This window comes from Neovison vison, chromosome 7, assembly GCF_020171115.1.
Source record: "Neovison vison isolate M4711 chromosome 7, ASM_NN_V1, whole genome shotgun sequence".
In the NCBI taxonomy this organism is placed as follows: Eukaryota; Metazoa; Chordata; class Mammalia; order Carnivora; family Mustelidae; genus Neogale; species Neogale vison.
In genome coordinates this window covers 27,329,054-27,356,334 of record NC_058097.1, presented here as the reverse complement: position 1 = coordinate 27,356,334, position 27,281 = coordinate 27,329,054, and the positions used below count along the sequence as shown (strand labels likewise).

The window sequence follows — 27,281 nt, the reverse complement described above, 5'->3', positions numbered from 1 at the left end:
GCCTCGAATTAAAATGCGCAGTGTTTCTAAAGGGAAGAGAAATGTCACATAGAAAGTATTACAAAAAAGGATTAAGTTTGTCAGCTGTCCAAACACTATTAAGACCACATGCTTTATACAGCGGCAGCGGGGCCGAGCCCCTCCTCGGACAGCGGGCAGAACCGGGGCCAGGCCCGGGCGGTGGCGCTGCTGGAGGCGACGGGGGTAGGGGTGGCAGCCGAGCGCTAGGAGATCTGCTGCTTCTGGAGCCTCCGTTCGGCGGCCGCGGCCAGCATCCTCCGACGCAGGGTCACAGGGTCGGAGGTCGTGCCTTCTGACGACAGGCAGCTCTCGGAGGCTGAGTCGACTTCAGAACTTCTGTTCAGGAAACGCCTACAAAAGCCAAAGGACTTGCGTGAGATGGGATGGAAGCTCTGGAACATGGACTTGTGAAACGCACAGGCCGTGTCTTTGTCTGTAATTCCCCCATTTCCCAGACAGCGCCGTGAGGCAGTCACTCGGCAGCAGCCCGTGAAGAAGACACCTGTCCCCAGACGGGAGAAGCTCTGTGCCACAGGGACGAGGCCCGCCCAGGGCTCTTCAGCCCTTCCTGCTGCACAGACCACCCGTAGGGCCACCAGAGCGGCCAGGAGGGCGGGCCTGGGAGTGGACACCACTCTCTGGGCCTGTTTTTTCAGCTCTACTTCTAGCCCGTAAGTGCAATGACAGTGCTCCCTCCGAGAGGGCAGTGAATCTGACTCATCAGCACAAAGGGCTTAGGTCACACAAGCACACATGTGCTCCAAAAAAAGAGTGGCCGAAGCTGTCCACGGGAGACGACCAGCCACTGGAGGTTACCAGTTAGGCCCAGACTCTTCGGTTTTCCAAGATGTTTGGAATCAGAATGTTTCTAATGGTTTTTCAATGTTGGCCCTCTGTTTAAAAAGGCACAGTGGGGGCCTGATACAAGGGCCTTTGGGCCACCAGGTTGTGACCGGAGATTTAGATGAGCGAGAGCCGGAGATCAACTCACTTGCGAGCCTGCTGCAGGAGGTCATCCTTCCGCTGGACCAGCATGCGCTGCCTCTCGTCCGCAGACTTGGAGAAGCGGCTCCCCCGGGCCTCAAAGTCTTCCCCCTCGCTGGGCTCCACCTCCACCTCGCTGAAATCCAAGGCCTCCTCCAGCCGAGGACCGAGGTCTAGCGGCACACGCTCAGTCTGGGCACAGAGGAAGCGAGGGACCACTGTGACCCCAGGCCACCCTCCTAAGAGCAGATTCCCCACCTAACCCAAGTGCCCCAGTGTTCTTCTGGACCCACGGGGAGGCACGCTGCCAACTGGGGAACCAGCAGCATATGCAGAATGGCCGACAGGGGCTCCTGAAGGACCAGCTGCTATACAGGCTTGGGCCCCACTAGGAACAGCACCTGACTCAAGCTAAATGTTGGGAATTAGTGAAATTGTTGTACAGGATTATCAGTATGGAAAAACAGAGGCACCTTGAAATTGTACTGTCAGAAAGTAATAAAGTTAACTCTCAGTCTGCATTCTGGGAAGGTTCTGTTCAGCTCTACAAGTCACTCTCACACTTACACAAGTATTATTGCATTTACTACACAAATTTTATACCTTCACTGGACTCTGAAAACAGAGTCAGGCAGATTAAAAGGGATAAATTCTAAGGATCTTTTTTTAAACAGCTATAAATCACACGATTCCTTGTGTAACAGGATAACAGCTCGGTTTGGGCTCAAGTTCTGAACATGAAGACAACGCCCAGGCTCCCCCCCAACACTTGGGCTGTGCTCCTGCCACTAGACTGACCCAAGCAGCCCAGGGTCAGCCCAGCACCCAGCCCTAGGCGACAAGAGTTGAGGTGGAAGAGGCTGAGAGACTGGCCTATTTGTAAGACTTCCTCTGTGTGGCACTCATCTGTCATGCACGGTCACCCTTCCCTGCTTTCAGCCTAGTAAGTGAGGGGACTTTAAGAAAGCCATATGTCCAGACCAACACTCCCTACAGTTTGGGGCCCTGGGAACTGGTGGTGACTAACACACCTGCGGAATCTCGAGACCAAGAAACTTGCTTGTGGCAGATTAAAAATGTCTCTGAGGGGAGCAAGTTCAAATTGCATTGACCCTAAGGCCCTGTTGTGTGTGTCCTGGGAGATGGCTGTGGGTACTGCAGAAGGGGACCAGCCTGAGGTTGTTGAAACAGACTTTGCCCACAGGACCACGTGGAGGGTGGTACGGGCTCCACAGAGGTCGGGGCGCGATCCCAGAGAGCCGGCCCAGGCTGGGGTTTCCGGTGCTAGATGGGGCAGGGGGTCTGTAACAACTGTGAAAGATATATACACACACACACACACACACACACACACACACAGGGGTCATGTGGCCAGACCCAACCCGCCCTTCTCTACACACACACACAGACAGACAGACACAGACACACACACTACACACACAAACACTGGGGTCACGTGGCCAGACCCAACCCGCCCTCCTCTTGAGCCTGACTCCGGAGGAGCTAGAAAGAGCAGCTGGTGAGTGGAGGAGGAGATGAAGGAAGGAAACAGACGCCCACCCCCAGCCCTGCAGCTTCCGAGCCAGCCTGAGCTCAGGCAGGGGAGAGCCTCTGCATTCAGTACCGGCACAGTTCATGCCGCGCCTGGGCTACGTCGAGGTCTTTGCTAAGAGACCGTTATCCGAGGACTTCTTACTTCTTGAGAATGACTGAAACCACTACATACCATGTTCCTTGTGAAATAAGTCATTTTCCTTCACTGTGCAAGAAAAAATTCAGACACTTTCATGTTAACTGTAAAAACAGAGGTGGGGAGCTGGGACAGAAAATGAGAGTGCTCTCCTCCCAAGGGGCCCCCAGCCAGCCCAGCACTCAGATCTAGGCGGGACCAGCTGCCTAAAAACCTACAAATGCAAACCTGAATCCCTTCTTCAAAAGCCAGGCGCCATTTTACAAATGCTGCCCAATCCAAACATGGATTTGTGTTTGAAAAATTTAACTCAGCAGTGGATTTTGAAAAAGTCTTAGTCTTATGGTTTCCAATTTGCAGGGAAAAGCATGCAAAGTGAAAACAGCTTCCAAGTCAGATATTAGAACAGCTGCTTCAAGAAGCACCCCAAGAGACACTGGAGGATGAGGCGACTCCAGGGTCGGACCCGAGCCCCGTGAGTGGGAAGCCTCACATCGCAGACACACAATGACCGGGTGGTTTGGGAGTTTTCCCAGTCTATTGAAGTTTCTGGAAAAGCGTGATCACCGATTAGGCAAAATGGAAGTAGAGATGAAGGGTGTAAGCCAGAGCCCAAAGGGCTGAAAGTGTGCAGAGAGGCGCGCCTCTGCCCTGGAAACCAGACAGAGGAGCTGCCTGCGGACAGGGCAGCCACCCGAGTCCCCCAATTGCGCATCTAGGCAGAGCTAGCTCCCAGGACAACCATGCACCTCCCACCTCCACACCACGCAGAGGGTCTCGTTTGCTTGAAGTACATGGAAGCACCTGGAAATGCTGAGATGGGCAAGTGAGGTGTGCGGGAGAAGACCTCAACAGTCTCCGTCTGGGTTCAGATGTCCAATCCCCCTATGTCCTGCCTATACCCAGCTTTCCTCTGCCCCTCCTAGTGCTCAAGCTCAAGGCGGCAGAGCTGGCCTGGGGATAGCATGACTCTCTTCTCCTCCAGGTCCTGAGGATAATGCCCAGGGAGCGGGCTGCAGGCCCCGGATAGAAATGCAGGTCATGCTGAGGACACCGATCAGTTTGTTAACCTGAAATCCTGGGATGCTGTGGCACAGGGCCTTCTCTGCCACCCCGGCCCAAGGCTTCATGAACATGAGAGGCAGGACTGAAGACCACTGCCAGGCACGGGAATGCACACTCTCTCTCCCCAGGGTGCAGGCCTTACCTGCACAGAAGCTTCTCCCTCCTCCTGGTCTCCATTTGGCCTATCCACAGGACTGTTCAATGCCGGCCTGATGCCATCTGAGCGCTGTAAGGCAAACAGCAGCACAGACAGTCTGGAGCTGCTCGGGGCTTACGGAACAGGGCCAGGGAGAACCCGGGGTACGGAGAGAGCTTGGGTCCCCAGCACTGTCTGGGCTTTGACAAAGTCTGCGGCAGCAATGAAGCTGCCACTGACAGCAAAAATAAGGCAAGGGAGCCCGAGGCCTGTGCTCCAGATATCACCTGGCTCCCATTCCGTCTTCCCTCAGGAACAGTGACCACACAACGGGAACACACCAACAGCAGGTAACACTGACTGAGCACTTGCGGAAACCCGACAGGACCATCTCATTGATCTTAACACCCTGTGAAGCAGGGTGTTGTTCCTCTCATTTGCAGCCAGTCTGAGATCCTGGCCGAGGCCACAGATGCACTGGAGCCCTGTCCAACTCCCTGGAAGGTTCTGCCACCTCAGTGCCGGCTGGCCAGGCTTCGTATCACTGCTAAGAACTTGCTCTGCCTGCACAAGGTCACTGTGCACCCCACCCCCTCAAGTGGCCCGCAGCCAGCAGTTGATGGGAAGTAACATCCAAACGGCCCCACTCCCCACCCTCCGGAGGCCTCCTGTGGGATCAAGCTCTAGTCATCCGGGACACTAAGCTGCTCTAACAAGCCCTTACTGGCTGCCTCCCCCCACCCCCACCCACCTCATTGCCCCACCTGCTGCCTGTGTCCTAGAACCTTCCCAAATGACCCACTGGCACTAGAACCCTTGTCCCAGGGTCTACTGCTGGATAATCCAAAGTCAACAGCCAGGTCAAACAGGGAAGGACCGATAAGCCACGTCTAACATCAGCCCATTTGACTCCAAACTCCAGGCTTGTTCTCTCTCAAAAGATTCTCAAGTTTTAGGATTTTGTTAACAGATTTCCATATATTCTTATGCACAAAGTTGAATGATTTCTTGTTAAATGACTCCCTGGTCATGTACTGATCCCCTGGGCCTGCCAGGGAGCTTGCTTCAGAACGTTAATACTTCGGTCAAATCACTGTGTCTTACATCTGAAACTAATACAACATTGTCCACCACCCTTCAATAATAAAATTTAAGTAAAGAAATAAGTAAAACGTTACTACCCCTTGTACTCAAAGAGGTTATATAATGGGCCAGGAAATCTGTCCTTGTTAAAGCAGCATCACAGAGCTGTCACACCTGATGGAAAAATCACACCAATGTGCCCAGCCAACCAGGGACGGAGGGCATTGCCTCCTACAGCCAGGGGCAGCCAACAGCAGCCTGCAGGCCAAATTCTCCCCTCCACCTATTTTTGTAAATGTTTCCTAGAAACCAGTCAGGCACCCACACTCACATACTGCCCATGGCTGCTACCATGGCAGAGCGGAGACATTACAACAGGGACCCGGCGCACGAAGCCTACAATATTTCTATCTGCCCTTTACGAAAAAGGGTGCCAATCCATCCGAGAGGAACCGATGCCATGACGACCTACAGGGCCAGGCAAAGTGGGCAGACTTGCGGTGTCCACCTGTACAAAACACTTTCCCCAATACATTTGTCTTTGTCTTCCTCCGAGCCCCTGGGGTGGGTCTGTCCTCAGTTAAGATGTGCAAAGTTAGGAAATTCATCAATCATGATTGATACTCAATTAAGGAACTAAAAAGTTAATCTACAGGATTAAATCTTTGTGAAGACAGAATCTATTTTGCACTAACCTGTGTGGGAAAAGGGACTTGAATCCGTCCTTCTAAAATGTTGTCTGTGGTTATTTCCACCGAGCGGGTCAGCTGGAGGTCCTGCAGCACGAGATGGTATGGAACCTGGGGAAACATTTCTTGAATCTGATGGGCCTGGAGGAACACAAACACAGCGGCCATGAGACATTCACTCTTGAGAGTTACTGCTCGGGGCTGTGGTGTACAGCGAGCTCTGCACACTGAACCTGGCATCTGGCCTTGAACACACGAGCAAGAGGCCTCTCTATTCTGCACGTCCCGTCAACCTCACTGCTTCTGGCGTTTTTCCAGGATGCCAAACAGGTAACATGGGACAGCATCACTTTCAAGATAAAAAGAACACGGAAATCCAGCTGGATCCCAAAACAGGCAACTTGAATATTCCAGTTTTAAAGTGTTCATTTTAAAGGTCAGTGTAACTGGGGTTGGGGGAAAAAAAAAAAAAAAAAGCATCCTCCTTAAAGAACCCCACCAATAAGGAACAAACTTCTGATACACGGCCACATGGACAAAATTCAAATGCCTTAGGGTAAGTGAAAGCGCCTGACTCATAAGGCTATTACTACAGAATTCCATTTCTATAGCATTCTAGAATAGGCAAAATCAAACGGACACAAGACAGATAGGTGGTTGCCAGAGGCTGGGGGTGGGGAGAGAAAGTGATGACAAAGGGGCATGATGTCATCTGGGGCAGGGGAGATGGAACCATTCTCTGTCTTGAGGATGATGACAGCCACACAATTGTAGGAGTTACAAGATCCACAGAATCAGATACTACAAAAGGTCAATCTACCATACATAAATTATACTACAACCGGGAAAAAGAACATTAAAAAGAATGTAAACTTGGAACATGAGAGCTGTAGGTTTCAGACCGCAGTTAAGAAACATCAGCAAGTCCACGCTGGGCTGAGTGGCAGTCGGGGTGGAGGGAAGACAGCACAGGTCTCCGGCCCACCACCACCCACGCTCACATCAAACGGGTCCAGACTTTGTTTTTTTCATGTATGTGTATTTGTTTTATAATGCTTATATTCATGGTTTTGTTTGTGGAAAAGCCCAACAATCGGGCACCTGGGTGGCTCAGTGGGTTAAGCCGCTGCCTTCAGCTCAGGTCATGATCTCAGGGTCCTGGGATCGAGTCCCGCATCGGGCTCTCTGCTCGGCAGGGAGCCTGCTTCCTCCTCTCTCTTTCTCTCTCTGCCTGCCTCTATGCCTGCTTGTGATCTCTCTCTGTCAAATAAATAAATAAAAATCTTTAAAAAAAAAAAAAAAAAAAGCCCAACAATCAAAAGGAAAAAAAAGCAGGAATAATGGGATTGCTTTAGAGGCACAAGGAAGTCTGCTTACAGGGGCACGGCGTTCTAGCTAGTAGAGGGGAAGGCATCCAACATCAGGGCCTCGAAAGCCAAGATCAGGGTGCTTAGTGTCTCGCTGGGGCACAAGGACAAGACAAGCAGAGTCCTGCCGCAGGCCCTATGTCCCCCACACACCTGAAACCCTGAAGGGTTTACAGGAATGAGAGCTGAGCATTTTTTCCTCCAGGTTGAATCAAAGCTAAATGGAGAGGAGTCCATAAAAACCTCGACAATCAGATAACATTCTTCTCTAAAACAGCTTTCCCTTCATTTCCCAAATAAAAACATGCCCGAGATTCATTTTACTAGACCAAAGCTCTTCTTCCAGAAAATCCAGTGAGTTCAATATTGGATCTTTATAAAAAATGTATGGGGCCAGTACACTTGGGGTGCTAAAAATAGGCTATTCCAATCCATCATGGAGCTGGAAGAAGAACAGCCAGAGCCTCTCTGAGAAGTCTAAACACCCCAGCCTAGCCTTAGAGGTTCACGTGCCCAGGATTCTGATTTTCTTAGGGAGCAAGTGAGGTGATCCACCTGCAGAGCTCCGACAGCTGCCGGGGCCCGAAGTCCACTCGAAGAGCCAGACACGAGCCAGCGGGAGGCCGCACCAGGCTGCCACACTGCAGACCACGTGCGCCCGTTATGACGTCACGCACGCACTGCTGATGTGGCTGAGCAAAGGAGTACTGGTGAGCCTTAAAAACAAAAGAAGTTCTGGCCCCTGCTACAACGTGGATGAACCGTGGCAAGTAAAACAGGCCAGCCACGAAATGACAAACATGATCCCACAGCTGTTCCTGGGACAGGGGCTTGGGTGCACGTGACTTCACTGGCTCCTTCTCCACAGCTTCTGAAACCTGTGTATAAATGGCCTGTTCAAAAACCTTAAAAAAAAAAACTTAGAAAACCAAAACTTCCCTGATGCCATAATCCTCTCAAGCCACCACCTCTATGCCACTGCTTCTCCAGCTCCCACGCGTTTCCAGTCCGCTACGAGTATCCAAGCCCACAGGCCTCGGAGACCACCTGCTCCTCAGCGAGGGCCAGACTCTGCCGTGGCATCTCCGCTGGGACGGCTCCTGCCCAGCCTGAGGGGCTGCCGAGGACCCGGCCCCAGTCCTGCTCCCACGTGGCTCGGTGCACGGCCCCCCACCTGCCCCACGGCGGCACTGAAACCCACTGCGATGGCTTCCGCCCTCCGCTCCCCTCACCTGCCACCCCTCCACCCAAAGCACGGTACCGTCGAGGCCTGTCAGTTCATCTCCTGACAAGTGTCGTCACGCGACCCACCGACAGCCTGGTCCAACCACCACCCTCTCACCTGCACTGCTGCTGCATCCCACCTGGGCTCACGGCTTCCCCTCGGCACCCCAGAATCCAGTTTCCCAGAAGCAAATCATTCTGTTAAATGTCCGTCCGTTGGGGGAGGAAAGAGGCCTTGAATAACCTTCTAATACTTCCAAGATAAAACCTAAAGTGGAGGGGTACCTGGGTGCTCAGGTAGTGAAGCCTCTGCCTTCGGCTCAGGTCATGATCTCAGGGTCCCGGGATTGAGTATCCACATCAGGCTCCCTGCTCAGTGAGGAGCCTGCTTTTCCCTCTGCCTCTACCCCTCTCCCCCACTTATGCACACTCTCTCTAATAAATAAAATCTTTAAAAAAAAAATTTAAACCGGACTGTGGCCTACTAAGCCCTGCCTGGCCTGGATCTGCAAGTTCAGTTCTCGCCACAGTCCTGGTCCCCGACTTGCTAGGTTCCAGCCACCTCTCTGCCCGCAGTGCTTTCTCAGCTCCCAGCATCCACACCCATGGTTTCTACTGCCTGTTTCCCAAATGCCTCCTTCTCATCCTTCAGTTTCAGTTGAGGTATTGCCCCTGGGAGAGAAGTCCTTGGCTGCCTCCCCCTAACACAGCCGTCACGGCCCCTACCCTGCCACATCGCCGGCCTGACTCCCTGCAGGGCCTCACCGCATTGGCAGTGAGCTCCCTTGTTTCTGTGTGTAATCAGGCGTCCGGGCTAGACTCTTTGCCCCTGGGAGCGGGGCCCACAGCCGCCTTGTTATCCGGCAGGGGCTGTGCAACTGTTTACAGGGACAGGAACAGGCTTCCAGGACAGCTTTGTCGAATAAAGTCGTGAAGAGAAAAAGACATGAATGAACAATGAACCAGGGACACTCTGAAGCACTGACCAGGCTTACCAAGGGCAGCCGGAGGCCCTATCTCAGCAGGACCGGGGTAGGGAGCATTTTCAGACTCCTGCATTTACTATCAATTGCAATGATGAACATATTGCTCTAACTCTACAGAACAAAAATACACACCACATGATAAAGCTTTAGAAAAACACAAAGAATATCTGGAGACTACTCTTGAGCCAGCAGCATGCGTGCCTTCAGATCTCAAAGTATACTCGTGTACCTCCACAGACATGTGTGTGCTTATGTATTTGGGGAAAGAAGGAGGCAAGGGGTCAGGAAAACACATTTTGTAGGCCCAATACAGCTTTTAATAAAAGACCCATCATTCTCTCTAGTCACTGAATCTCCAAATACTTCTGGCTAAAATCCAGGAGAGCCCCCAGATTGGCCTAGAGCATGACGAAGTGAGTGTGGCAGGGCTCAGAAAAGGATAAATTATCTGCCACGCAATGGAACTGAAAGCTGGTTTAGGGGCACCTGGGTGGCTCTGTGGGTTAAAGCCTCTGCCTTCGGCTCAGGTCATGATCCAGGGTCCTGGGATTGAGCCCCGCATTGGGCTCTCTGCTCAATGGGGAGCCTGCTTCCTCCTCTCTCCCTCTCTCTGCCTGCCTCTCTGCCTACTTGTGATCTCTGTCAAATAAATAAAATCTTAAAAAAAAAAAAAAAAAAAAAAGAAGAAGAAGAAGAAAGAAAAGAAAATGAAAGCCGGTTTCCAAAGCAGTTCCAAGTCTGAAAACACAGGAATTTAAGTGGTCCCAGTGAATACAGAAGATGCCCCTGAGAATCCTGCTACTCCGCCAAGGGGAGCCTGCGCACCTCGCACACCGTCAACCCCTCTTCAGTGGGTCACCATCCTGGCGTGCTCAGGGCCCCTTACCATTGCGTTCAGCTGTGAGTTGCTGGCCTGCGTAATGCCTAGAATGTTGGTGGTATGCATCACCTCGACGGAAAAACTCGGCAGCCAACTGGCGATCCGGGACCCTAAGACAAACGAGAAGCCAGCACAAATTAGAGATGCCTTTCCCTGTGTTGTCTACTTTGGTGTCGGCCACTCCGGGCCACCAGATGGTTCCACTGAGGCCTTACTACAGGCCAGGCCTTTTGCTCCGAGCGTCCCCTGTGGATGAGCTCATGTCTAAAGCCCCACATGGTACACATGGTACCGTCATCTGCTGGGATCCCCATTTTACTTAGTGGGATCCCAGTGCCCATGGCATTTTGCCCCCACAGCACTCAGAAGTTAGATAACTTGCCCAAGTTCATACAATTTAATTATGGGGGTCAGGATTTGGAATCAGTCAGGTTCCAGAACACTTCACCACCAGGCTCTCCCGCTTTCCCGTGGCTCTTGGTCCACACGTCAATCTGCTCATGGCCTGGCAAATAAGGGAGCTTTTTCAAGGTTCTACAATCGCTACAAAGAGGGGTTTGTGCTCTTCTCTTTCACACTATACACATTTACTACTTATGTGGACATGTCACTTTCACAACGACGTTCAAGAAGTATTTTCTATTTAATCATCTGATTTGAAGATCCTGATTTTCTGATATAATTCAAAATTCTTTTCAGAGTGTCCCACAGGCTTGTGGACTCAAAGTAAGAAGAAGTCTGCTGCTTCTGCCATTTCCCTAAGAAAAGGGGATCCAAAGATAAAACACCACCAGGGAGCCGGGGTGGCTCAGTCGGTTGGGCATCTGACTCTGAGTTTCGGCTCAGGTCATGACCTCTGGGTCGTGAGACTGGGCCCCGTGTTGGGCTCTGTGCTCCACACAGCGTCTGCCCAAGATTCTCTTCTTCTCTCTCCTACTGCTCCCCCACTCACTCTCTCTCAAGTAAAAATCTTTACAATAACAACAAAACACCACGAAGTATTGGCTGTGAAGCAACTTGCTGTCAAAGCCACACATTTAGGGGTTATTTCTGTCTCTTTCCCAAAGAGGCACTAAGGCCTGGAATATAAAACAGGCTAAATGGGTCTCAAGGCCTTGCCCAACAAAAAACTGGGTAATTATTTCATGTACTTACCAGAGAGAAACAAAGCTGACTTTTCTGTTTTGACTAAGTTTTTAGTAATAATTCGTAAAGTAACAGACTACACAGCCGGGCCCCATGTGTACGATCTGCCCGCGCCGTTCCGAGGTCACACCCGATAGAGGCCTTAACTGAGCCAACAAAGCAGCCGCCTCTAAGCCCTCGAGCGGCCTCGGCCCAGCCAGCCGAGTGGCCTCACCTCCTGCTCTCAGAGACCAGACTCTGCTCTCCTTGATCCTCCTCTCTGAGGTCTCCCCAACACACCATGGCTCCCGCCACGCCCCACCCTTGGAAACTCAAATCCCAGTTCTGAACAGCACAGCTCCCAACAAAATTCCAGGAACATCGGTTTCACGGTAACAAATAGGAACTCACAGAACTCAGTGGTATCAAAAATGGAGGAGAATCCACAACAGCTTATCGCAACGTGGATTAAGGGAAGATGGTCAACCAGCCCGATGTGGAGCCCATGGCTTCAGAATTTTAAATGTAGTTTTTACTACAACTCCTTTCAACACTGCCAAGAGGTAGAACACCCATATTTTATGGGTGAGGAAAAGCTTCTGGCTCAGACTCCACTTCTGGTCCTCACTGCAAAGGCTGCCCCGCGATCCTGCATTATACGCTCACACACTGCACTGACGCAACCAATCATTAGCACCGGTAAACCAGTAAACTGATTAAGCGCGTGCCTCACAGGCATGACTGAGTCAGTACTCGGACCACCTCCTCCTCCCCACCCCCACCCACACATTTGCAGAAAATCCAGCAAATGCCTGGCACAGAGTAACTCCCCAAGGCTATCCGCACCCACTGAACACTTTCAATTAAGAGGGAAATATTTCTAGTAAATTGGCCTACGCAGGGCAATTTATAATTAAAACAGCATCCTCTTAGGGGAGAAAGCCCCTCGGGTACAGCTTTAGAGGTTGAAACTAACCATCAAAGTGGAAGAAGTGATTGTGTTGGTTTAGGCGAGGTCGGCCTTCGGCGGCTGCCACAGGCACCAAATTCTCATCCAAGTTGTCTCCTTGCTGGTCCTCCCGGACCCGGTTACTGTCGGCAATATTGAGAGACATTCTGCATGTTGGGCAGGAGGTGTCTTGTTCTAGCCAGGAACGAAGGCAGGAGCTACCAAAAAGTCCAGAATAAGATACTCTTAGCATATTTTGTGAGAATTCACCAGAAGCACTCTGAATGTAGCAAATGTGTTGCGATTTTTTGCTTCTATTTACCGATAGTGAGATTTAAATATAGAGAAATGTTTGCTGACATTACCTTTTCACTGATATACTTCTAAGCATGTTCTGCTGTGAACATTAATTCGTCAACATACATGGTCACCCGGTCACCACCGGCTCCTGGTCATGACCCTTCACAAATAAGACCCCATCACATGGCCGCCATCTTCCTTTCCAACTCCATTCAACTATTTCAGAATCCATGTGGCTGAATCACCCTGGCCTCCTGTGAATCTGAATCTTCTACAGAATTTGATCAGTGCTCTCAACTCTACTTCAGCTACCCACGAACATGGTCATAACCTTGGCTTTCTCTTCAAACTCTTGACTTCAAACACCTCACTCTAACCAAAGCTCCTCTCCCTCCAGCTTACCCTGGGCCCCTTATCTGCTGAAAGCACCCTCCCACAATGACACCACTTTCTTATTAAGTATCACAACCCCTCATGCCCTCACTCTCCTCTTTACCTCGCTTACCTCCAACCACTCCTGTACCCCCACCACCTCAGCTTCTCCAACCTTCTACTATTTGTACTCTGCTTTCCCAACGAGGCTGGACACTTCTTTCGCCCTCTCTCTCAGGAAATGACAATGTCCTAACTATGCTAGAGCCAATAACTATTTGGGCTGTCCATTAATGGGAAGTGAACTAACAAAACCAAGGTTGGATGAAATATCTCTAAGGTTCCTTCCTATTTTATAATCATACATTAACTTTCTTCTAAGATTTCAAGAAGGCTTCCCATCCCATAACATGTTATCTTTTCTCTAAGAATTCAAGGAGGGACTGAATAAAAAAGTGCTCACCTCCTCTGTGTCTTTTTTTTTTTTTAAGATTTTATTTATTTATTTGACAGAGAGAGATCACAAGTACACAGAGAGGCAGGCAGAGAGAGGGGGAAACAGGCTCCCTGCTGAGCAGAGAGCCCGATGCGGGACTCAATCCCAGGACCCTGAGATCATGACCTGAGCTGAAGGCAGCGGCTTAACCCACTGAGCCACCCAGGCGCCCTCCTCTGTGTCTTCTTAGTATCTGGAGACATGGGCACATATCACGTTAGGAAGGAGAGCCTCACCCCAAAGCAATGACCCCCAAAACCTCTGGCAACCTGTCAGTACTTAGGTATCAAAATCGTCGCCAAGGCCAGGATGGAGCTACTTCTTACCATCTGTGCACCAGAGGAGTTTATAACAATAATGTGACCAAAACACGAGTGTCTACAGCCAATTCTATCACATTTGAATAAAGTTCCCGTTTGTGACCATTTAGTCAAATAAATGATTATATTTTTTAAAAGCTCACTTCCCTTCCTCATAAGGGAAGTCGATGATTAATTAATTAATTAAAGTCTGTTTCCCTAATAAACACCCTTAAATCACACCACCAGTAAAATTAGCTTTGTGTGGGACTACAGAAGTATGTTAAGATCCTAGGCACCCTCCAATAATGCTACACTGTGACACACTTTCCATCAGCAAACCTAATTTTATTTTGTATTCTGCAAAACCTTCCCACATCAAATATAATAGCCTGAAAATTTCAAGGTGAGAACCACCAGATACAGTGACCTTAGAAATCAAATGCTAGAGTTCCCCAGCCAAAGAAACCAAACCTCAGAGAAAAACGGGTATTTTTCTCTGTGACTATACTCATACCCTATTGAAAGAGTATTTCTCCCCTTTCTAAGTATGACACTTCAATGTAATAAAATAGTCACTGGATTCTGAAATCTTCTAAAGACATCTTCTATGAAAACAAATTATCTAGCTACACAATCTCCTGGCATCTAGACATTTAGTTTTATCATAAATTAAAATGCATTTACCCTTAATTACTGGAGTGTTAAGTCCTGACAGCCAGCTTTTCTCTTTGCAGTACAAGTGCCTGCATTTTTCGATAGCCAAGGCACTCACCTCTAAGATGACTCTCTCAGATAAACACACTGCCAGCCACAGGACTAAATGAGGAGCCAGCAGCCCCCTTAGTTTGTTTCAGAGATCTTGGTTGATTTCGGTAACTGACCAAGTAAGGTAGTTACTAAACTATATTTTCTCTTCCTGTGCTTTAAACTCCTATTCTTACATTTTAAACATTTTTTTAAAGATTTATTTATTTTAGAGAGAGGGAATGGGTGAGTGGGGGGGTGGAGAGCAAAGGGAGATGGAGAGAAGCAGCCTCCCTGCTGAGCTCAGCGCCCCGACACAGGGCTCGATCCCACAACTCTGAGAACAGGACCCAAGCAAAATCCCAAGTCAGATGCTTAACTGACTGAGCCACCCAAGTGCCCTCTATTCTTATGTTTTATTTATTTTATTTTTTTTGAAGATTTTTATTTATTTATTTGACAGAGAGATCACAAGTAGGCAGAGAGAGAGGCAGAGAGAGAAGGGGGAGCAGGCTCCCCGCTGAGCAGAGAGTCTGATGCAGGACTCGATCCCAGGACCCCGAGATCATGATCTGAGCCAAAGGCAGAGGCTTTAACCTACTGAATCACCCAGGCACCCCTATTCTTACGTTTTAAATTCACCAACAGTGAGCCCACAAAACCCTGGGCTTCCATCCTCCAACCTAATAAAAGCAGAACCCGAGGCCCATGCTTTCATCCTACTGATAACCTCACTGTGCAGCCCCAGGTGTTCCATGTGCTGTCCAAGACCTGGGATGTAGAAACCCTTTTTCCCCAAACTTTCTTGATGGTTATTGCTAATGGTATCTTGCAGTCTGCAAATAATAAGAACTACAAGGGCCAGTGCAGCTCCAATACTGATTACTGATAAGCTGAGACCCGCACAAGACAACTATCATCCCACAATCCTGTTCCCATTTTATTAACCAAAGCTTCAGTATAAGGCAAACCAAGACGTCCTATTCATGTTTGAAAACATTCTCCTGAAAGAAGTCAGTCACAAAAGGTAGGATTCCTTTTATATGAACTGTCCGGAACAGGCAAATTCATAGGCAGAAAGCAGATTAGTGGTTGCCTGGTGATGGAGGAGGAGGAAATGGGGACTCATGAGTGTGCGGGGTCATGCTGTGATGATGAAATTGTTTCGAAACTACCAAGAAGTGGTAGCCGCACAACACTGAATGCCCTAAATGCCACTGAACTGTAGACTTTAAGACGGTTCATTGTTAGGTGAATTTTGCCTTCATCAAAGAAGGAAATTGTAAACTTAATCTAATCATGTACTTTATTTGGAGAAATGCTGCGTGAATTCTCTGGTCTTCCAACCTCAACCAGCGCTATATGTGCAGCTACCCAACTGCACAGCCAGGAGAATCCCTGATTTCTCTTCTAGACCTCATTCCCAGAGCCAATTCAGCACCATGCACCATGCGCCTCCATTCCTCCGATCTGCCCATGTCTCCCTAAGCTCCTTCCAGCACGTAGCCCAAGCTACTCTCAACACACGCCTGAATCACTGCAGCCCTTATTAACCAGTCCTCCTGATCTTCTCAAGCTGCAAATCTGATCCCCAACGCCTCCTATGGCCCTTCAATGACTTCTCACTTTTTCCACCGGCCCTCAAGCCCCTGCAGGTCTAGCTCCTGCCTGCTTCAGCAAACGCCACTCCCTTCGTAGGTTCTAAGTCCTGGTTACACCAGTTCTCTTCCAGTTCCTTCCACACACCCCATTCCCTCCTGTTAGAAAATCACTCCCCTTTTGCTGACTCAACTCCCACTCATCACCCGGAGTCACTCCTCCAGGCTTGAGTCAGATTCCTTTGCTGCAAGTTCTCAGGAACCACGTTCCTTTCCTTTGGAGTACTTAGCTCCATTTATACGTACATGTTCAGAAATGTGCCTGGCTGATTTCTGTTCCTCTCCTCCATTAAGCTACAAGCAGCAGGAAAGCAAAGACCGTATCTGCGGTTTCTGTTTTAGCCCCAGACCCCAACAGAACACCCAATATAAAAGAAATTTAATCAACATATGTGTTCTCCATAAATGGACCCACAACTATATGGTCAACTAATCTTCGACAAAGCAGGAAAAGAATATCCAGTGGAAAAGAAGACAGTCTCTTCAACAAACGGTGTTGGGAAAACTGGACAGCAATATACAAAAGAATGAAACTGGACCACTTTCTTACACCATACACAAAAATAAATCCAAAAATGGATGAAAGACGGAAATGTAAGACAGGAAACCATCAAAATCCTAGAGAACAGAGACAGCAGCCTCTTTCACCTCGGCTATAGTAACTTCTTCCTGAAACATCACTGGAGGCAAGGGAAACAAAAGCAAAAATGAACCACTGGGCCTTCATCAAGATACAGTGCTTCTGCACAGCTAAGGAAATAATAACGAAACTAAAAGGCAGCCTATGCGGGTGCCTGGGTGGCTCAGTGGGTTAAGCCTCTGCCTTAGGCTCAGGTCATGATCTCAGGGTCCTGGGATTGAGCCCCACATCAGGCTCTCTGCTCAGCGGGGAACCTGCTTCCCCCTCTCTTTCTGCCTGCCTCTCTCCCTACTTGTGATCTCTCTCTCTCTGTCAAATAAATAAATAAAACTTTAATAAAAAAAATTTTTTTTTAAATAAAAGGCAGCCAACAGAATGGGAGAAGATATTTGTAAATGACGTATCTGATAAAGGGTTAGTACCAAAGTCTATTAAGAACTTATCAAACTCAACACCTAAAAAAAAAGTAACCCAGTTAAGAAATGGGCAGAAGATATGAACCGACATTTTTCCAAAGAAGACATCCAGATGGCTAAAACACACATGAAAAGATTCTCAACATCACTCACCATCAGAGAAATGAATATCAAAACCACACTGAGATACCACCCGATAACCTGTGAGAATGGCTAAAATTAACAACACAAGGAACAACAGATGGTGGCGAGGATGTGGAGGAAGGGGCAACCCTCTTGCACTGTCGGTGGGAACACAAACTGGTGCAGCCACTCCGGAGCGCAGTTTGGAAGTTCTTCAAAAAGTTCAAAACAGAACTATTATACAATCCAGTAACTGAATTACTACCCAAAGGATACAAAAACACAGATCTGAAGGGGCACATGCGGCCCAATGTTTACAGCGGCACTATCAACAAGAGCCCAGACTATGGAGTGAGCCCAAATGTCTATCGGCTGATGAACGGATAAAGAAGATGTGGTATATATATGTAATGGAATATACTCAGCCATCCAAAATGAAATCTTGCCATTTGCAATGATGTGGATGGAACTATTACACTAAGTGAAATAAGTCAGAGAAAGAGAAATACCATATGATCTCACTCATGTGGAGCTTGAGAAAGAAAACATGAACATATGGGAGGGGGGAAAAGAAAAAAAGGAGAGAGAAACGAACCATAAGAGACTCTTAACAACAGAAAACAAACTGAGGGCTGATGGAGGAAGGCAGCGGGCGGGGGGGGGGGACATTAAGGAGGGCACTTGTGATGAGCACTGGGTGTTGTATGTAAGTGATGAGTAACTGAATTCTACTCCTGAAACCAATATGGCACTGTCTATTAACTAAAATTTAAATTGAAAAGAAATTTTAAAAATTAACATTAAAATAAAATATACGTGTTTAGCTACTGATGCTCAAGCTTCAAAGCCCTTCTAATATTAAGAAAAGGAGAAGAAAATTGTAGAAGAAAAACAATTGGGGAATATAAAATGAGAAGAGGAAGATTAAAGATATAAAGATGAAAATTTTCTCAATGTGCAAAAATGATCACAGATGCAAAAGACCAAAAAAAGCTCAGAGGTATCTCATCATCAAAAAAACATCCAATCCAGGGTGCCTGGGTGGCTCAGTTAGTTAAGCATCTGACTTCAGCTCAGGTCATGATCTGAGGGTCCTAGAATCAAGTGTCTGTTTCTCCCTCTCCTTCTGCCCCTCCCCCTGCTCATGCTCTCTCTCTCAAATTAAAAAAAAAAAATCTTAAAAAAAAAAATTTCTGAAAATGCTGTTTTGGTCTCCCTGATAACATCATCAGTTTTTCTGGACTGTTCAGCGGCCCTGGTCCAATCCCCAACTCAACCCACCTCCCTGGCATGTTGCTTTTCTGTTGCTTTTGTGCATGTGCAAAACAGAAAATTATAGTGTCTTGTCCCAGTGAGTGCATAAACTGTTTGAAAGCAAGGATTCCCCCCATCCCCTTCTTATCTTGCAGGCATATCTGTACTACTTCAGGATTTAACTTGACAAGGAATATGAAGACAGCAGACCCAGAAATGAAGATGGCAGGTTGTGAGTGGGGAACGGTCCTGCCATATAGAGAAGAGGCTGAGGGATTTGGAGGAGGACAGCCCAAAGCTTCCCACAGTACTCCCTGCCAGCCCTACAGCCGGACTGAGGTATTATCCCCCATCCCTTGCTAGGAGTGGTCTGCAGCATGGGCCCAAAAAGCACTCTCACGCCCTGGACAGAACACCAGTCCCTACTTGTGGAAAAGATGTCCACAGGGCAGTTTCCTCGCGGCCTGCATGGAGTCCCAGCAGATGGCACAGTCGTCATTGTTGACAGCCAGCTCCTCGGGAGTTGCAACTGCAAACCTATAAAAGAGACGCAACCAGCAGACCCCTCTGTCAATTCCCCACACGTACACTGGGTGCCCCGTCGCAAACTTTGCCCTCTGACAGCAGTTACAAAGGAAACTGGTTCAAACATTTCCAACCACCAGAAACATTACACCTGCTCTCTCTTCGTAGCCCATCAAAGAGTTAGAAATGTATACACAGAAACGAACTCTGTCTTAACAACAGCTGTTAGTTCCTTCAACGTAACACATTAGCTAAAAATGACTTGAGGGAACATTTTTGGGCGAACCAGAGGAGTTAAGACCCATCCCTGGAGAGCCAAACTGTTCCCCCAGACACTTAAAGGGTACCCATTCATCTCACAGCAGCAGGTTGGCAAGAAAGTCCCTCCTTTGGCGGGCTTAAGAGTGTGTATGTGTGTAAACATGCATGGGGAAGGAATAAGTGAGACCTACTTCATAAAACAGATCACAGAAGCCCAAGAAAGCTTCCACTTAAGGACAATGATGATAAAAATAATGGCATAATAAGAACTATCTACAATTTATTGAGCAGCTGTTACATACCCACCCTGTTCTAAGCATGTAACCTGCATTACCCCACTGACTCCTCCCAGCAGTTCCAGGACAAAGGCTCTGCTATCATCCCTAGAGCGGAAGCAACTGAGGCACAGAGATCTCACTAAGGTGCCACCAAATCACAAAGTAAAGCCTCATGTAGGATTCACACCAGGATTCACACCAGGCAGTCCATCTCCAGAGCTTCCACTTATCCTCTTTGCCCTGCTGTTAACAGCGAACAAGAGTGGCTCTCGGGTCACTGGGATCGGTTATTATGGAAGGTCTACAATGAGTCCATTTGGGCAACGCCAGCGTGTGCTCGCTCACCTGGCCTCCATGTTGCCAACCACACGCAAGTAGTTCTTGTGCCGGCGGATTCGACGCTGCACTTCGTGGAACAGGTAACGCAGCTGCATGAAGATGACCAGGCTGGCCATGGATAACCAGATGTTGCCAAATAACTTCACAGGAAGGAGGAAAAATCAAACACACAACAAAAATGAATGGAGGGCCACTGGGTGGCTCAGTGGGTTAAGCCTCTGCCTTCGGCCCAGGTCATGATCTCAGGGTCCTGGGATCGAGCCCCAAGTCAGGCTCTCTGCTCAGCTGTGAGCCTTCTTCCTCCCCTCTCCCTGCCTGCCTCTCTGCCTACTTGTGATCTCTCTCTGTCAAATAAATAAAATCTTAAAAAAAAAAAATGAATGGAAACTTGCTAGTGACAAAGGTGAGGTAGGCAACAGAAGCTCTCATCGGTGGTAAGGGCGAGCTGGAATGAGATTTCACCAAGCAAGTGCAAGTATTTCATCTCACTGCCATGACCAATGTACACACTCTTCGGCCTCGACACTCCAACACCACCTATATTTTCTCAGGAATTAATCAGAAATTTAAAAACTTTTTATACACAAAAATATCCGTCCATGCAATTATAAAAAAGAAAACCAGGAAATGAGCAAAATGCCCCGTAGGGAAACAGTCCAGTTGCAAATTCATATAATGTAACAGTATATAGTCATTAGTTATATTTATTATAAAATGAAGTTATATATTAATATTACACTATATTTATGTATAACATTTTTAAAAGATTGATTATATGGGAAAATATCCAAGTGAAAAAAGCCAGATAAAACTATCTTAAAAAGCTAGCATGTGACAAAAAATTACGTAAAGATGTGAAAATAGCAAACAACTGAATACAATCTAAATATCCACTATGAGGGTTGGTTAATTAAATCATCATATATCTATATAATGGAATTCTTATCCTGAAGGCATTATAACGGTTCAGAACTGTGGCTAACACAGGACAATACAGATAACACATCAGCTTAAAAAAAAAAAAAAAGGCAAAACTAAACTGTATGTCGAAAATACAATCTCAATTTATGACTGTATGTATTTGAATATAAAAAGCAGCAATAAATACAATAAAATGTTGTTATCCCTGGGCATTTAGGAGAGCTTTTTAAACAAAAGCTAATTTTTTTTTTAGGATTTTACTTATTTGACAGAGACAGATCACAAGTAGGCAGAGAGGCAGGCAAAGAGAGAGAGGGGGAAGCAGGCTCCCCGCTGAGCAGAGAGCCCGACTCGGGGATCGATCCCAGGACCCTGAGATCATGACCTGGGCTGAAGGCAGAGGCTTAATCCACTACCCCCTACAAAATAATGGCTACGTATCAGCAGGCACAGAAACTAGGCGGGGCATACGGAATCCCCTTAATTTCATGGTAGAAGAATGACCAGTGTATGGGTCAGCGGAGTTCACAGAGTGTCGGAGGACAACAAACTCCTCCTCAAGTTGGGCTCCAGCCGAAGCACACACCATTATTCTACACCCAGCCGCAAAAAGACAGAGGGACACAGCTGCGTCTGTTTTGAGAGATTTTACGCAGCTTACCCATAAACGTTTCATTTCTCATGGACTAACCAGGATTCCTGATTCTAAAACACTTAGCTCTCTGTTCGAGCTCCTTCTGCAGAAGCTTACCAACATGTGAATATGGTGCATGAGGTCCAGGGACAAGAGAGTGAGCTCCATGACAAAATCTGTGTAATAGACATAGGTTCCTTTTCCTTCCCACGTCCCTTCATGGTTGAGGTCCCAGAGGTGAATTACATAGCTGCAGTGAACAGAGAAAAATCATTCTAGCAATTTACTATTACAGCTTAATCTGGATTAAACATGATGCACTACAGTCACATTTTTATGGATTTTATATATGTGACACTTAAAACCGACTTTATGAGTAGACCTAATCGCCTCCCTCCCAAATTTCTACTCACCGTAAAATCACATGAGCAGTCCTCACTGTCACGAGAAGAGACTATAAAGAAAGATGCAGTTCTTCTTTAGTAAAATTTGGAATTGCTCAGGCCAAACTTAACTTTTACAAAAAGATAAAAGGCAAGCATTTCTCAGTTCAACTAAAACACAGGTTATTCAAGAGGGGGGGACGGTGGTAGGGGGACGGTGGTGGGGGGACGGGATGAATGCATTCAGAAGGTACAAACTTCCAGTCACAAGATAAATCAGGACTGAGGATGTCACATCCAACGTAATGACTAGAGTTAACACTGCTGTGGCACACCTGAAAGCTGTGGAGAGGGCAGATCCTGCAAGTTCTCATCACAAGAAAACCCCTTTCTTTCTTTTTCTGTATCTCTACTGAGATGGATGGATGTTAAGGAAGCTTACTGTGATAATCACTTCACAATCTATGTCAGTTATTCGTTAGGCTGTATACCTTAAACTTACACAATGCCGTGTGTCAACTGTATCACAACAAAACTGAAAGCAAAAAAGGAAGGTTGTTCAAGCTTACCAACTATTTTTGATCTGCTTCAAATTTCCATGGGATGGTTTCATGACCTAGAAACCAACTTTCATTGAGCCTTTTTCTATTAACATTGACTGATCACACCTGACCATCTCCTGGGGCTGCCTTCTACAATCTTGAGGTTCATTCTAGTAGTTTGATGATCACTTCTATTTTATACAGCAGAAAGTCCCCATCATTGATTATCTCAAAGGGTGTTTGAATACTTGGTGATCCCATACCCAAAGTATAGCTCAGGTCCCCCAATCCAAGACCTGCTCTCTACATAATGGTTTGTCCACCCCCCTTGCCCACACAAAAGCAAAAAGAATGAAGAATAAACTAAGACCTTCATGGTATTTTGTACTATAGAAATTGATATTTTAAAAAACTCCTCTTAAAATACCAGACTAGAACTATTACATTGTTTGAGAATTGAAAATCCCAATTTATAAACGGAAAATATTTTACATAGAGAAACACTATAAATATAAAAATATGATTATGCTTAAAATATATAATCTGGGGCGCCTGGGTGGCTCAGTGGGTTAAGCTGCTGCCTTTGGCTCATGTCATGATCTCAGGGTCCTGGGAACGAGTCCCGCATCGGGCTCTCTGATCAGCAGAGAGCCTGCTTCCTCCTCTCTCTCTCTGCCTGCCTCTCTGCCTACTTGTGATCTCTGTCAAATAAATAAATTAAATATTTAAAAAAATAATAATAAAATAAAATATATAATCTGTAACATTATTATCTTAAAACAATCAACAGTAATGAGCTAAAATTAAAATATGTATGTAGTATGATCCAATAGGCCTAATTTAAGTATCTTTATTTATACCTTTTCCAAAATTTGGCTTAATATTAATAAAAGTAAAAAGCAGGAAAGCCAGACTATCATGCAAATGGTGATTTATTATAAAATATATCTAAAGCACACTAATAAAAAAAATCCGTGCAAAAAAATTTTTAAGATTTTTTCAAAAGAGATATACAGACAGTAATCAGTTTGAACTGCAAATGTCTTACTAAGTACTTAAATGTTCCTTTCCTAATTTTACTTACACTACTACAACTTATTCTGAAATCAATGCTATTAGGCAAAATTTCAAAAAAAAAATTAAATTTTAAAAAATAACCTCTTATCCCCAACGTGGGGCTCAAACTCACGACCCCCAGATCAAGAGTCACACACTCAACTGACCCAGCCAGGCACCCCAATAAATTTTAATCCTCTTCTAATAAATTCCCAAATAGTAGTTCAAATTTCATGTTTTGATATTAACTAATTAACTTTAATAATCTATTATCTTTTTCACTTAAGAGTAGCAATTATGGTAAAGATAAAAAATATTTTGCCTTTGGCTGGAGGAAAAAAGCAAAGATAGCAATTGAATATAAGGACATACAAAAATTTTTATTTCTATTGAATGAAAATTAGTATTTTCAGAAAGGTTTAAAAAGAAAATTTTAAATACACATGAATATCTCGGATTAGTCTTCCAAAATAAAGACTAGAACTTACATATTTATATTATCCTATACAATCTTAATTTATACCTATCTAAAAAACCCAATTTTTGGATTGTGCCATTGTTCAATCTGAACCTTAAATAATTCACTGTACCCTCTAACCAGTTTCCCCATTTATGAACAGGAATAATCAAATGAGTCAAAACACATCAGATACTAAGAGCAACCCTCAGCGTATAGTAAGCACTACACAAATGTTGGCAAAAATAATTACCTTTACCATGTTGCAGCAAGGATTACAGGAAATCATACATGTTCCCCTTCAATACCAGTACCCAAAAGCAAGGAATTCAAAATATGCTTGTTAAAACAAAAGACCGACTCTCTCTCAGTCACCGCATGCGTGAATTGCAAATCTATAGGAGCATGATCAGAACGAAAGCCCGCGTCCACATCTCACCTCCGCTGCCATGAAAGCCAGTGTGTGCATCCCATGGGTGTAGCCTGTGACACAACAGACGACTGCTAATCCACAGCAAGAAAGCAGCATTGCGATCAACAGAGACAGAACTCGCCCGTGGCTACTCATGGGTGTGGTGGGAGAAAATGAAAGCTGAAATGTACAAAACAGGACAAGGAAGTTCATTCTTCTTCACGGCAGTGTTAAGCTTCCCTAAGAAACTCGAGGTTAGTCTTGGTGTCTGTGCTCAGGAACCCGGGCTTAGCGGCACTGCCCAATGCCAAGCACAGACCAGCACCCCACCGCCGGATGGTTAAGACTGTCCAAGCAGGGACGCCTGGGTGGCGCAGTTGGTTGGACGACTGCCTCTGGCTCAGGGCGTGATCCTGGAGTCCCGGGATCGAGTCCCACATCAGGCTCCCAGCTCCATGGGGAGTCTGCTTCGCTCTCTGACCTTCTCCTCGCTCATTCTCTCTCTCACTGTCTCTCTCTCTCAAATAAATAAAATAAAATCTTTAAAAAAAAAAAAAAAAAAAAAAGACTGTCCAAGCAACCTAAACACGAGCACGAGCTAATTACTTAGAGATCTTTATCACTTATTTTACAGACTATGAACAACATACACCATATTTTCATCTCAAATTCTCAAGGATCCTCCGCCTACCAGTGGGATGATAAGCCTCTCTCCAAGCAATTTTCCAAACGTATGCAGTTCTCTCAACACTCAACAGCACTCCAGACCGCACCATGTTCTGTTGTTTCTTTCTCAATCCTGCTCTCCCCCTCCTCCGGAAAATTCACTTGGAGCGTATTCCTACCGTGTTTAGGGCTGGGACAGAGGAAATGTCATCCAGGTGCGGAGCGCCCCCTATCACAATGTCCCGATGACAGTATACAAGGAGAGGCAAGGGCAGGGGCGGGGGGGGGGGGGGCAGAGGCCCAAGGGCTGGGAAGTCTGAGCTGGATGGTGGAAGTAACAAACCCCTTTAGGGAGGTTGGACAAGTATCAAACCCGTTAGGGAGGTTGGACACTAGTGCTCTTGACCCCTAGATGGCTTTTGGACTGAGATGAACTCACACAGAGGTGCAGGGACCTCCTGTCCCCGAGGACCAGGTGAAACAAGGAGTAAATGAGGCCCCGGAGCGGTGTAACTGAGCGGTGTCTGGGGGCACTGAAGAGCGAGATGTCACACACACCCCCCCCCCAACAACTCTGATCTGAAGCGGAGACGCAGATCTCATACCCAGACAGAGAAGGATTCACTTCTCTCAGGACCCAGGGAGGCAAGAGGGCTAATTCAGCCCTTGCCCACGGAAACAATGTAAAACAATCTAAGCTAGTCCAAAAGAAGGCTCCAAGAATCAGAGGGGGAAAAATGGAAGGAGACTGGAACAGAAAGTACCTGGAAGACAGCAGCTTTTATTCCGTTTATACACTAAGCTTTCCTCGTGCTGTGATGGAACAGTTTGTGAGAGTGAACTGACCCCACTAGGGCTGTAACACAGTCTGCTAGTGCGGGGGTGGAGGGGGGACCTCAGGAGGAGACACTGATCCTGCATTCTTTGGCTGCTGCAGGAAATGCCTCAAGAAACAGGCGGTGGCTACCTGATCTAGGAGCCTTGCCCTGGAGACCTACCCAGTACGTGCCCGTTATGGCTCCTTCATCTTACACAACTCAAACCTGGCAAACGTGTGACTAAGCAAGCAAAGAGCTCTGGCTGAAAACTCACATATTCAAATCGGTCCTTGCAGAGCTGTACCATCAGATGTAGAAATACAAGTCCAGCAAACCAGAGGCACCACATGACCACCTCTTCCACCGTCTGCACATTCAGCACACCAAAAATGAAAATGAACTTGTAGAAAATAAAATTCCAGAACTTGTCTTTGAGGTGCTGAAAAGACAAATATTTATAAAGGTTAGTACTATTTCATCTAACCTATTTAAGAGATGTTAACACGATAAAAACTGGCTGCCCTGGAGAAAATATATCCTATATTCAGCTTTCTAACATTTGTTCACAAGACAGCAGAAGGTAAAAAAAAATAAAAAATAAACTCTCCAAAGAATAAAGGTAAGGCCCCTAGAAAGTCATGTGTAGACTCTGGGTTATAACCCTCGGTCAGTTATAAAGTTTTAGCCATCAAAAGGAGAGTGACATTCGTCTAGTACCCTGCATATTAAGAATAATACAAATACTGCCAACACAAAATTTTTAAAATGGTGAAAATTACAAGTATCATTTTTAATACTTCTCTTTGGATTCATAAACAATAGAAAAGATTAGGCTTGTTCTTTTTAAACATCCTTCAGATTAACAAATACCATATGTTCATTCACCAGTCTATACTTGGTAAGAAAAGTCAAACAAAAATGATGCCTTAGCATTTTTACGCATTTCTCTTTTCTTCTTCGTAATGTGCAGAACCTTAATTTTGCACACTGCTTTATTTCACTTCTCATATTGTGAGAACCTGACCAGTTGTCAGTGAATAATCCATGAATATACCATTTTAGTGGTTATAGATGGACAATGCATTTGTTTTCGGAAAATGTTGTAATGAATACCTTGGCCAGAGTTTCTATTTCTTCAGCATTATGGAATCAAAGGTTATGAATGTTTTTACGGTTTCTAATAAGTACCACCCACCTGGTTTCCAAATAAGTTGGATAAATGTATTCTCCCAGGGGTGGAGGAAGAGTACTCTGTCTATATGGAGCACATCGGTTTTTAAAATCAAGGTCAAGGAGGGGAGTCTAGCCCCTAAAACACACTACTGAGCCATCTGTGGGAAGGGTGGGAACTGAGCAAAGAGGTAAGAATGAAACAGGACTCCTAAGTACATTCTCAGAAATTGTTCTGAACCGTAAGAGATGTCTCACAAATTCAAACAAAACAGAAAAAAAAAACCAAAACTGAATAGAAACAGAAATAACTGA

At 46.5% G+C, this 27,281-nt stretch overlaps 1 protein-coding gene across 1 annotated transcript in view; it reads right to left on the bottom strand.

The window, feature by feature from the left end:
* Nucleotides 1–27,281, bottom strand: part of AMFR (autocrine motility factor receptor) — a 39,483-nt gene continuing 12,202 nt past the window's right edge. Inside the window, exons 3-14 of the mRNA XM_044256113.1 lie at nucleotides 26,071–26,235; nucleotides 24,340–24,492; nucleotides 21,876–21,916; nucleotides 21,580–21,712; nucleotides 19,914–20,047; nucleotides 18,931–19,041; nucleotides 12,227–12,417; nucleotides 10,132–10,235; nucleotides 5,675–5,809; nucleotides 3,903–3,986; nucleotides 1,013–1,197; nucleotides 1–372 (exon numbers count right to left, since the gene is read on the bottom strand). Of these exons, the coding sequence (XP_044112048.1) occupies nucleotides 225–372; nucleotides 1,013–1,197; nucleotides 3,903–3,986; nucleotides 5,675–5,809; nucleotides 10,132–10,235; nucleotides 12,227–12,417; nucleotides 18,931–19,041; nucleotides 19,914–20,047; nucleotides 21,580–21,712; nucleotides 21,876–21,916; nucleotides 24,340–24,492; nucleotides 26,071–26,235 (1,584 nt within the window). The 3' untranslated portion in view covers nucleotides 1–224. The remainder of the gene's footprint in view (nucleotides 373–1,012; nucleotides 1,198–3,902; nucleotides 3,987–5,674; nucleotides 5,810–10,131; nucleotides 10,236–12,226; nucleotides 12,418–18,930; nucleotides 19,042–19,913; nucleotides 20,048–21,579; nucleotides 21,713–21,875; nucleotides 21,917–24,339; nucleotides 24,493–26,070; nucleotides 26,236–27,281) is intronic.